Raw genomic sequence first — 12,371 nt, 5'->3', positions numbered from 1 at the left:
CAGCAATAACAACTACAATAATAATGATTATGGTGCCTATCTGACAAGTGGGTTGGATAACTGTCTGTCTGGAGTCATCAAGCTAACGCTTTCTATATCACTTTCCCCACTTCCTATCTCACAACTTACCTTGACAGACAGCAGATATTAACAGTTCAGAAGTGGAAGTGCTGTACTTACGCAATGTCTCCATGGAAGATGCTGGTGAATACACGTGCCTGGCTGGGAATTCCATTGGCCTTTCCTACCAGTCTGCTTGGCTCACTGTGCTTCCAGGTGAGGCAGAGCAGGAGTGGGCTTCCTTCAGGCTTGTGGCATCTGCTTTTTTTTTAAAGATACCAATCAGTCAAATTTACCAATGGGAGCCTGTTCCAATGGGAGCCTGTTACAAACCTCCTCCCCAGTTCATGTAGAATTAAAGAATTTGGAACTCAAATATTGGTTTTTCTGAACAGAGCTCACAATCCTTGCACTCCAAAATCTGCACCCAGTTACCTGGAAAGGTCTTCTTTTTCAGCACTGCTGGGATGGGAGTCATTTTGTTGTTACTACTATTAAACAGTGAGGAGTGGGAAATCCTTGCCAATCTACAGTGGTTCTATCAGTCCAAATCATACAGCAGTCTACAAGTCACTCAGGATCCATGTTTTGTTCCTCTTGAAGAGAAACAAATAGGTCATAAGGCAAGCATAGCTGAAGACAGGTTGTATGAAGGAAATGTCAATGGCAGTAGGTTTTTAGCACTCAGTGCTATAACTAAACATTTCTTCTAATGAAGAGGAAAAATAATTGTACTCTCTGCTCCCTCATCCCCCATTGTGTCTTACTTTTTAAGAATTGAGTAATAGCCATGGATCAACTGATCTATCAATCAATTTTTAGTATCCTGCCTTTTCCCTAAAAGGTGGTTTACAGTATAAAAAGAGATACAAGTAAAATCACATATAGCTAAAACAATTTAAAAAACAAAAACAACCCACAGTTTTCTGGGCAATAGACAAATAATTTAAAATAATAAAATTTAAGATAAAGTAAACAACCAAAGATCAAACATAACATGTTAAAACCTAAGTCCACACCAGTGAGAATAACAGTGCAAACATCTAACAACATTCAAAACCCATTTGTTAAAATATCAGGGATTGAATGAGATAACTCTGTAAAGATATGCCATGCCATTCAAAAAGAAATGGAAAAATGTGTGGTCCCCTTGGCAATAAATTGCAGACCAATCATCACAAGAAAACTAATGAACAACTCTACAGAGAAATCTTTTATCAGAAACTAGTCCATTCATATGTGATACATTCCTCCACATCTTTATAAGTCTTAAGAAGACAATAAATGACATACTAGATTTTGGTCATGCTTTGTACTGGGTACTGTGAAACACTTTTATCTCCCTTGATTTTAGTAGAAGTGATGTAAGCATGTGCTTATGGTTGCAGACTGATACCCACTTACCTGAGAGCAATCTCTGTTAAGCAGAGTGAGACTTACATCTGACTAAACATGCACAGAATTATGGAAATGCATTTTTGAGGAAGTCAGTGCCACTGTAAGCAACAGAATGTATGATCAAACATGCTTATATTTGTATTGTAGAAGTCTCATGTAAAGAAAAGGGTCTGAAATGGGGTTTCACAGCTAGAACATACCCATCTGTATTATTTTCAGTCCCCTCTCAAAATTATATCCAGATGTTAACATGGCAGATTCAAAAATATATTCTACTCTTCTAACAGTATGCTGATGTTTGATAGGTTGAATGTACCCCTTAATCATGAAGTCTGAAAGGAGATAATAAATAAAAAAGTAGTCTTGATAAAACAGTCAGTGTTACATCCAAGTGTCTCAGACCCAATAACAGCTTTCTTTCAGAAATTCAATTTCTGAATGCACTTCAGATTATGGGTATTTTCCCCTTAACCTCAGAAATTAAAAATTGTACATTTATTCTTAATCAACATTTTAGTGCCATTTTATTAATATGTATATCTTATATGTATTTCACTGATAATGAACATATATAATAATAATAATGTATGTATGTAATAATATCTCTAGAGAGCAGTAGAGAACAGATGCTTCTGAGTATTCTTGAACTTCAACTCCCATCATTCCTCTGCTGTAGCCACAATGGCTGGGGTTCATGGAAGTTGGTATCCCAACAACATGTGGCAAGCCACACCTTCCCTGCCATTGCTATAAGGTGACTGAAAATTGATATTGGCATAGGAAAGAAATTCCAATCACATTAAAAGCAAAGGCTCTCCAAAGTCTAAAAGCAGACCTGGGACACACCAGAAATGGCCAGCCACACCTCATAAAGGCTTCGTTTCTTAAATATTGGAGGATGTGGGAGCTTTGAGTGGAGGTCTTCTGGGGGGGGGGGCAGGCTTGGAGCACCATAGAATGAAATCTCAGGGATGGCACTTTCCCCTGTGTCAATAATTAGTGTTAATACTGCCATTTTATAAAGGGAAATTTCTATGAATGCGATTGAGAGGGATTTGAAAAATAATAAAGACTGCAGAGGTACTGAAGAATACTGAATTGCCATAATTCAAAGGTATTTAATAAACTATTTTTAAAAATACCCCATTGCTGTATCAGATAAATACTATGTGCTGATTCTGAGCTTGTTAAGACTCTACCAGGATTGCACATACTAGATGTTGGAAAGCACATACACAATGAATGAAAATCTAAAATACGGAAAATAATGCAAGGCAATGCACAATTTAAGACATATAATTCACTAGAAATTTATAGTGGAAACCTGGCTTTTTATGATGAATATTTGGGATCAATTTTTTCCAAGGATAGGATCCAGAAATGAGTAGCAATGCTTTTGTCTAGTTTAAATTAAAAATAAACATAACAGTGTGCATAATTGGCTTTTAAAATTTTGTTCTTTTTTAAACTGTGAAAACTTAGGTTTAGTTCATGTAATAAATCATTGTCCAGTAATATTGGTCCAAAACACACTGCAGAAATAATCCAGTTTGAGATCACTTTAACTGTCCTGTCTCAAAGCTAGGGAATTCTAGAAGCTGTAGTTTTGTTAGATATTTAGCCTTCTTTGTCAGAGAGCTCTAGTGCCACAGTAAACTACAATTCCCAGGATTCCCTAGCACTGAGCCAGAGCAGTTAAAGTGGTCTCAAACTGGATTATTTCTGCAGTGTGATTTGGACCATTGAGACCTAAGTCCAACTGTTATTCTCAACTAGAGCAGACTTATGAAGTCAGTGTGAACTAGGTTAGTTAACACATAAGTGAACTGAAACGAACTATTGGATTTAGGCTTCAGTCATATTTTAAGAAAAAGGATATAGGCATGGTTCAATTAAATGGGCCTAAATAATCTAAAGACACCAGAAACTAAGTAGGGTCATCCCTGTCTGGTTAGTACTTGCATGGGAGACCACCAAGGAATCCCAGATGCTGTAGGCTATATTTCAGAGAAAGAACTGGCAAGATCACCTCTGAATATTCTTTGCCTATGAAATTTATGGGGTCACCATAAGTCAACAGACTACTTGAAGGCACATAAACACACATGATCTAATCAAATTTTAAGTTTAGCATCAGTTCTGTACCATTTGGTTTAAACACATAATTCTCATTAAACTCAGTGGGATTTCAAAGGGCTTAACTTTGGACTGGTTATTTTGCTCTGGCCTGATACGTTCCCTGATAACATGCAGCAGCAACAGGAAGGAGTGTATCTCCATATATGAACCTGCTGGGGAGGTCCTTCTGTCTTGCTCACCACCATCACAGGTACATCTGCTGGAAACATGAGAGAGGGCCTTCTTGGTGACTACTTTTAGGCTCTGGAAACCCTTTCCAAGGGAGGTTAGACTAGCATCTTCCTTTCTTTCCTTCCTTTCCTTGGCATCCAGAGACTTTCTTGTTTCAGCAGGCTGTTGAGGACTGACTGCTCAACAGAAAAGGGCCTTTCATGTGCTGTGCAGTTTATATTTCAAGTTCTTCTTTTCATTGGATTGTTTCTAACTGCTTTTAATTTTCTTTATGGTTGAATTGCACTTATACATTTTTATGATGGACTTTTTAGCTGTGCCTATAGGCCTCCTTGAATCTCAGGCTGTGAAAGGGGCAAGGTGGAAATGGTGGTGGTGGATGATTGATGACTGAGTCATGCTGAGGATGTGCTCACTGTTTGCAGATGAAGAAGAAGTACAAGAGGTGGATGCCCCTGAAATCAAGTACACTGATATCATCATCTACACCTCAGGGGCTTTGGCCTTGGTGATGGCTATTGTAATTGTTGTCTTGTGCCGAATGCAAATTCAGCCAAACAAGCAGCCCCTGGAGCCCATGGCTGTACACAAACTCTCCAAATTCCCTCTCATCCGACAGGTAAGTACCAAGGTCCCTAGTTTCTCTTAAAGTGAGTGAGAATAGGCTGGATTGTGCCACTACACTGGTTTTCAAAGTTCCCATAGTCTTGGGTTAAGTGCCTTCTACAAGCTCTGGACAAAGGTTGGTGATAGACAGTGATGTAGCCTAATCTCTGGATCATACCAAATCATCATACCAAACTAATTATAAAAACTGTAAACAGATTATAAAGTGCTTCCAGAAAGATCTCTCTAAACTTCATGGAAGCTAAGCTTATCAGTAGCTATTTCCCAGGACATGTAAACATCACCTTTGAGTGCTCTCATTTGAAGATGTAACTATTCCAATCTCTTCCATTTCACAAGCAACATCCATTTCAGAGGCAAGGCAGCCTCTGGGCTGGCCACTGTTGGAGAGACAGAAATTAGTTGAGACCAACAGTGGGTTGTTGTTGGACTGCAACTCCCATTACTCTTCACCATTGGCCATACTGGCTAAGGCCTATAGAAGTTACAGTCCAACAGCATCTCTGGAAGGCCATACAATGGCTCACCCAGAAACTAGATGGACCTTTATCTGAACCAGCATTGGCAGTTCTTGTGGTATTAGGCAGGAGTAGGGACCCTCTTGTCTTCCAAATGTTGGTGGGCTGCAACTTCCATTAGTCACAGTCAGCATGGACAGCACTCAGAATTGATAGCAACCGTGATCCAGCAACACCTCAGGGGCAAAGGATCTTCATCCTTTGCCTTGGGGTATGTTCTCTCTGCTTTACTCCCTGAAACTAGGCCTCCATTTTGTCACATGAATCACAAATGCTTGCCCAGTCTATTTGCTGTTCCTTCTCTGGAGTGGTGCACTGTTGGTGGGCCACTCCAGTGAATGTTTGCTCTGTCGTCATAGTTCTCACTGGAATCAAGCTCCTCTGGAAAGTCCACCACATCTCTGATGCGTGTCACTCGCCTTTCATCAAGTTGCACACCCATGTTAGCTGGGGTCATGGAGGTGGAGCTGCCTCTGGATGCAAAGTGGGAATTCCCACGAGACAGGTAAGCCTGTGAAGTGAGGTTTTGTCTGCATGCCACTGAGGATCTTTTTCTGAGCTGCTGTTGTCTGGTTTGTTCTTGTGCAGCTCGTTGAGAGTGGAATCAAAAACCAATTTGTAAAAATTATCTCCTAGCCAATCTCATGTCATTTACTTCCCATGTCGGATGGTGCTGCTACCAACAGTGTCATGCTTGCCTGAGTTCACACAGAGAAAGCACCTGTAGCTGGGTACACACAATCTCAGTGATCCCCATGAGCCCAACAGCTCCAGAAAATGGCTGCCACGATCACAGCCATAACATAACTGGGTACACATGTGCTTCTGTTTCATGGATTACTTCCTCCACACAAGTGGGTGAATGTCCAAATGAAATGTCCAAGTGAAGTGGGTGAAACTTCATTTACCAGGCAGCAGGCAGGGTACATAAGTGCCACAAGACAGGGAAGGGCAGGAATGAGGCATCTTTTTCCAACTAATATTTTTCCAACTAAGGGATGGATTCCAAATTGGTTAAGATCTCAGGAACTACATTTTACCACTTGGTAGGGCTCGGTTTGTTGGTTGAGGATAGCAAAACAAAGTGGGCAGGACCAGATACAGTTTTTACCAATTTGAACATTTTTTTGCCATGTATGAAAACCATGCCTGTCCAGGAGCCAGTCCCAGTGTACTGGGTGAAAAGCAAAGCTTAGTTCTGTGCAATAGGTTCCCAAAGCTGGAACATACAGTTGTATTCCATGAAGAAGCATTGGGGCTTTTAAAATACTCTTGCATCTCTTTTACACCATTGATAACAGTGGAAGACCCATTTGGCCTGTGGACCTTAAGTTCTCTGTCCTTACAATAGAGTGAAACCTCTGGATACATTTTCTTCAAAGTACAATGAACAAAACTTAAATCCCTAGGGAGCTCATTTAGCTTTTTGATCCAATGGCTAAAAGACTAATCTGATGTCAAAATACTTGCCATTTCTTTCTTGAAAGAGTGGGTGCCAATAGACCAGGAGTGGAGTGGGAAAAGTGCAGCCTGAGAGGAGCATGTAGTCCCTGGCCTCCACCGGTCCCTCAAAACCACAAGCCCCCTGGTTTTTTAAAAATTCAGCATGATTTTTGGGTGATGTTTTTATCAGAAAGCTACTCAAATGTGTGAAAACATGCAAAAATATTTCACTTCAATTCCCCATAATACCCGAATCCTTCCTTTTTCATTAGTCCCTCTCAAAATGGTGGCAGGAAGTGAAGCAATTTCACTTCCAAACACTACTTTGAGAGAGATGCTGAAAGGAAATTGGAGAGAATTGGTATTCTGGAGAGTGTGATCTATAAGGTGCCTGAAAGGGAAATTGGCCCCTGGTTTCCTACACGTGCCCACCCCTGCTGAAAATTAAAGATGGATGTCATGTGGTACTCCAGTTGTTAGATGACAACTCTCAGCATTCTACACCATTTGCTATGTCAGCTAGGACTGCTGAGACTTGCTGGGAGGTACGTAATTTCTACCTATGCTGTAAACCTGTTGGAAATAAAAATCTCAGTGATAAATGAAAGCCCCATGTAATCTCTGAACAATCCCCAGTGCTTGGACAGGAACCACATAACTTTGGAAAGGTCATTGTGGACCTCAAGAGTGAGGCTCAAAATTGTTCCCAATTTTTACATGATTGCAGCTATGTACATCCCAGCTGGCCCTGACTCCTGGTCCTGCCCTACCCTCTGTGTCTTTGTAAAGAACCTGCCTACTTTGTGACGTAACCCTCTGGCAGAATAAACTTTTAGGCATCAAAACCTCTTGTTTTGGCCCCAGCCAGCTCAGTGCTTCTGCTTCATGATAAGACGAGGCTATCCTTTTAAAGGTGATTTGTTGTTCTCCTTCTCCCAGGCTGGTGTTGGGCAAGCCTCTAGGTGAAGGATGTTTTGGGCAGGTGGTAAGAGCAGAAGCATATGGTATTGATCAGGAACGACCAGAGCGCCCAATCACTGTTGCTGTTAAAATGCTGAAAGGTAAATATTCTGACTGGATTTCTCTCCTTTCCTGTCTTGATCCTCTCTCAGACTAGCTGCCTTCCGCACCACAACTATAGATGTATTAACAACTTTGTTCCTTTGACTCACCAGATAATGCCACTGACAAGGATTTGGCTGACCTCATCTCGGAAATGGAAATGATGAAACTGATGGACCAGCATAAGAATATCATCAACCTCTTGGGTGTCTGTACACAGGATGGTGAGTGATTTGTATTGTTGGGCTGGGAGATAGGTAGTGCACAGATTAGGAAACAAAGCTTGGAAATGTTACTTTCTCTAGACTACAGACCCCAATAATCATGCTAGCTGAAGGGAGGCTCTGGGAGGTGTAGTCCCCAAAAAGGAACTGTTCCAAACTCTGGTGGGAGGAAGAGGTAGGGGGCTTGGGGGCAGGAAACCAGAAGACCCTAAGTCATAGTGAGGCAGTGCAGAATTCACTGGGAGAGAAGGGCTGTTGTAGCTCCAGCAAAAAGTAACAAGATGCTTGAAACAAGAGAATGGAGCACTGGCCCCACACTCTGAAGTTCAAAGCACACATGGAAATGTGGGGCTACTACTACCTGAGGATAGAAGGTGATATATAGTATGTACCACAGGGCCTCTCTATGTGATTGTGGAGTTTGCTGCCAAAGGGAACTTGCGGGAATACCTGCGTGCTCGTCGACCTCCAACACCTGATTACGCCTTTGATATCACCAAGATGCCTGAAGAACAACTCTCCTTCAAAGACTTGGTGTCTTGTGTCTACCAGGTAGCACGTGGCATGGAGTACCTGGAGTCCAAACGGGTAAGGGCACACTCACAAAACAACTTACCTCTTCCTGAGCAAGGGTGGCCTAGTACATTCTTTCCTTCCCTTAAACCAAGGGTGGTGGACAGCATTTCTCCTATTGAGAGCTGTGTTCCTTTGGGGGTAGTCTGTTGGGGGGACCACTTACTGGTGATAAGTGGCGCCAAAGTCAGCAAAGTGGGAAGGCCAGACCCCAGCATGGGCAAGGTCACTCTTATTCTTTTCCCCCCCACAAAGACCTGGAGTAATTACTGGCAGCGCACATTTGAGTTTGTATGTGGCCCTAGGCCTCCAGGATTGCCCACGCCTGACTTAACCAGAGATAATCAATGACCATGTGTCAACTGAACAGTTCCCAAGTACTAGTGAGGGTACCTTTGGAAGCTCTATGCCGGGAGTTGGAAATTGTCAGAGATTTTGCCACACACCTGCAAACAATTCTGAAATATATTTGCCCCAAGAAGTGCTCCATAAAGGGGGCACTTCCTTTAAGTTTTTGGCCCTCTATGGGATGTTTTAGGCCCAAGAAAGCCTTTTCCCTCCATAACAGAAAGTGACATGCACATTGACTTCAGGTTTTAAAAAAAAGCCTTTCCTGGGCCTCAGATGTTCTAGGTAGGCTCCAAAACATTAAGAAATTGCCACTACATCTAGGATGTGTAGATTTTGACACTGAGCAGGATTCTAGGCTGCAGGGAATTTCCTGGTATCTAACAAAAGAAGCATCTCTTCTCTTTTTTCCAGTGCATTCACCGGGACTTGGCTGCCCGCAATGTCCTTGTCACTGAAGAGAATGTCATGAAAATTGCTGATTTTGGTTTGGCCCGTGGAGTTCATGACATAGACTACTACAAGAAAACCAGCAATGTGAGTGAGATGCATTTGATGGCAGTGAGTGAGGAGGGAGTAGAAGTGCTTAGGGTCTATGTAACACTGTAGAGCAAAGAAAGGAAAGGGGATTAGAGATGGGGAAATTATGGATATGGAGAGAAAGTGGATATGTATTTATCACTGTGTGCATACATGGATAATACATTGATGTTTGCACCGCTGTGTGTATTGGTGAAGAGGGAAATTTGTTAGACTCTGTTTTCAATCCATCAAAACTGATGTGGAAAACAAGCTATGTCAGTAGGCATGTGGGAATGAATATATAGATAAATATTCAATGGATGGTAAAAGAGAACTAAGAAGAGGGACTGTCACTATGAGAAAACAGAAATGGACAGCAGGGTTTTCTTTTATTCTTGCAGGGCCGTCTACCTGTCAAGTGGATGGCACCAGAAGCCCTCTTCGACAGAGTGTACACACACCAGAGTGATGTGTAAGTAAAGTTTGGTTAACAGCTTCCACAATTAAATCTGACTGGAGAGCTGATATTGCCACTGCATACATCTCCTTCAGCTCCTAACTTTAAAAATATTATGAAAGAAATTGTTCTGTACAAAGCTGGATCATTGGTCCATCTCGCTTAATACTGTCTGCAGTGGTTTGAAGCAGCTCTCCAAGGTTTCAGAAAGGATTTCACCAAGTCTTAGCTGGAGATGGCAGGAATTTAAACTGGGACCTCTTGCATGCCACTGAGCTGCAGGCCTTCCCTGAACATCCTTGGAATGTGAAGAAAGATTGAGCATATGATATGACCTCTGTGTCTGCAGGACTGGTACCTGCAGTTTACTTACCCGCATCTGAAAAAAGATGTGGTATCTCCAGGCATCTGAAGGTCCTCCAGTGTGATTCTGGTCAGCTTCTGGCAGAAACATAGGGTTTGCTACTGTCAGTGACTTTCATTATCTGTGGTTAGCCTGGGAACATATCCTCAACAGATATGTGTGTCACACTGTAATTTCCAGTCCCTAGTAATCATATTGGATGAGTTATAATGGCCATGGAAAAGCCAGACACATTGACCTGACATACATACATACATGCATACATACATGATATACAGAGCATTGTTTTCTGCTTATAAACCAGTCTGTCATCCTAAAGAAGGAATGGGAATCCAGTTCATGTAGAACTGCAACTCCCAGCATTCCTCATCATTCACTATGCTGGCTAGGGCTGTTACAGGTTGGAGTTCAACAAAATCTGGATGATCACACACTTCCCACACTGTCCTAAAAAATCCAGAACATAGACCAGAATACTTTCTATCTCCCAGTCTCTGTCTCTGTTCTCTGTTCACATTGGGGAGCTTCCGTTATAATTTTGCATGCCTCATTGTAATGAGGGATACACACTGAGGTTTGCCTATGCTCTGGGTATATTAATTCTGTAGTTCTTGATGGATTCTTATTCTCTCTCTGTTTCACCACCCCCACCTCCCAACTGTGCTTTAAGGTGGTCCTTTGGAATTCTGATGTGGGAGATCTTTACATTGGGTGGTTCTCCGTACCCTGGCATTCCGGTGGAAGAACTCTTCAAACTTCTCAGAGAAGGTCACCGCATGGACAAGCCTTCCAACTGCACCCATGAATTGTAAGTAGCATGGTACCTCCTGAGGCCTAACCTAAGACCACCTTTATCCAAAGAGTGCAGTGGTAAATGAAAGCCTGAAGCTAAGGCTTCCCTTCCTTTTCCTGAACAGGTACATGATGATGAGGGAATGCTGGCATGCTGTGCCTTCTCAGCGGCCCACATTCAAGCAGCTGGTGGAGGGACTGGATAAGGTCTTGGTGGCTGTCTCTGAAGAGGTAGGTTCAAATAGCTAGGAAGCAGCACAGAAATGCCTGTGTTTAAAAACCTAGAAAGAGTGATTCAGAGAGATGCCAGGTTTTTGTTCTGAGTGAATGCTAATGGGTGTCCTTTCATTCTCTTTGCTTTCAGTATCTGGACCTGTCAATGCCCTTCGAACAGTACTCCCCATCCTGTGAGGACACAACCAGCACTTGCTCCTCTGATGACTCAGTCTTCACCCATGAGCCTTTGCCCGTTAGCCCTTGTCTTTTCCCCTATCACAATGTGAGGACATGAGAAAAGAGGGGCAGGCTACAGACCCCAGGGAAGGTTGTGGCATTGGTTTCCCCCACCTGCCTGCCCCTGCTCCAAGAGGAGTTACACAGCTTGGGACAGAGGTTACCACACCATCCCTGGAAGAAGGAAGAGCTGGCCCAAGAGTCAGCATCTCAAGTTCCCACAGCCTGCTGGACATATGCAACCAAAGGTTCCCTGGCAAGGACTGGACATCTTCCTTGTAAAACATCTGCCAGTGCTTCCATGCTCTCTTTCTAATCTCAGGTTCTCGCAAGGCTGTTTTTGCTTTAGCTGAGCCTTGTATGCTGCCAGTGTTTTGAGGAGAAATAGGACGAGATAAGCTGGGAGGGACCTAATCATAGGGAAAAGAGCACTCTCTCTGTATTTTGGCCCTCTACCTAGCCCTTGGGACCCATCTTCCCCAGCCATGGGGTACCTGCTTGTTTGTTTGATACTATTCCCAGTTTAATAACATTTTTAAATGAAATCTGATTATTTGGCAGGAGCCAAACAACTTTCTCAGGCCACCCAGCTTCATCTGGATATACAACCACAAGGACAGATAACTTATGCAGGTCATGGACCTTCCTTTCTGGCTCCTGCAGCCCCCTGTACATAACCCCAGAGATAAATATTTATGTACATATCATTTCTAATGCACATGAATTATCCACACCCATAAATTATTTTTTTTGGAATAAAGGCTCTTGCCTGGAGGTTTCTTTACTCCTAGGAAGGGACCCTGGGGAAGTGTTGACCTGTTTAGAACCCACCTACAAGGAAATGTATCTTGAAACACTACCTTCTTTTGAAGGCATTTTTTGTCTTTACTTTATCAGGTTGGAAAGTCAGGCAGTTCAGAATACCTTGGGTCTCAGCTGGTATGGTTGGATCTATAATAGGTAAGGGTCAAGTGTTCCACTTGCAACATAACTGGGGTTTTCTCATGGTGGACATACATGGGCCCATAGCATAGTGTATTTTCTCTGTACGTGGTTTTGTTTGTTTATTCATTTGTGAGATATCTCTGATTAGACAGCCATAGTCTGTGACTGAGAGTTGTTGTTGTTATGTGCCTCAAAGTCATTTTTGACTTATGGCAACCCTAAGGGTTTTCATAGGGTTTTCTTGGCAGATTTCTTCAGAGGGGGTTGCTACTGCC

The 12,371-nt window shown here is 42.5% G+C and overlaps 1 protein-coding gene across 1 annotated transcript in view; it reads left to right on the top strand.

Moving 5' to 3' along the window:
• Positions 1-11,940, top strand: part of FGFR4 (fibroblast growth factor receptor 4) — a 28,557-nt gene extending 16,617 nt beyond the window's left edge. The window contains exons 7-17 of the mRNA XM_089527204.1: positions 138-276; positions 4,194-4,387; positions 5,273-5,418; positions 7,296-7,417; positions 7,532-7,642; positions 8,040-8,230; positions 8,978-9,100; positions 9,487-9,557; positions 10,577-10,714; positions 10,824-10,929; positions 11,063-11,940. Coding sequence (XP_089383330.1) covers positions 138-276; positions 4,194-4,387; positions 5,273-5,418; positions 7,296-7,417; positions 7,532-7,642; positions 8,040-8,230; positions 8,978-9,100; positions 9,487-9,557; positions 10,577-10,714; positions 10,824-10,929; positions 11,063-11,209 — 1,488 coding nt within the window. The 3' untranslated portion in view covers positions 11,210-11,940. The remainder of the gene's footprint in view (positions 1-137; positions 277-4,193; positions 4,388-5,272; positions 5,419-7,295; positions 7,418-7,531; positions 7,643-8,039; positions 8,231-8,977; positions 9,101-9,486; positions 9,558-10,576; positions 10,715-10,823; positions 10,930-11,062) is intronic.
• Positions 11,941-12,371: the final 431 nt, after the last annotated feature.

The sequence above is a fragment of the Sceloporus occidentalis genome, unplaced genomic scaffold, assembly GCF_023333645.1.
Source record: "Sceloporus occidentalis isolate IW3139 unplaced genomic scaffold, rSceOcc1.0.p SCAF_1, whole genome shotgun sequence".
Taxonomy (NCBI): Eukaryota; Metazoa; Chordata; class Lepidosauria; order Squamata; family Phrynosomatidae; genus Sceloporus; species Sceloporus occidentalis.
This window is presented reverse-complemented; position numbering and strand designations above follow the sequence as displayed.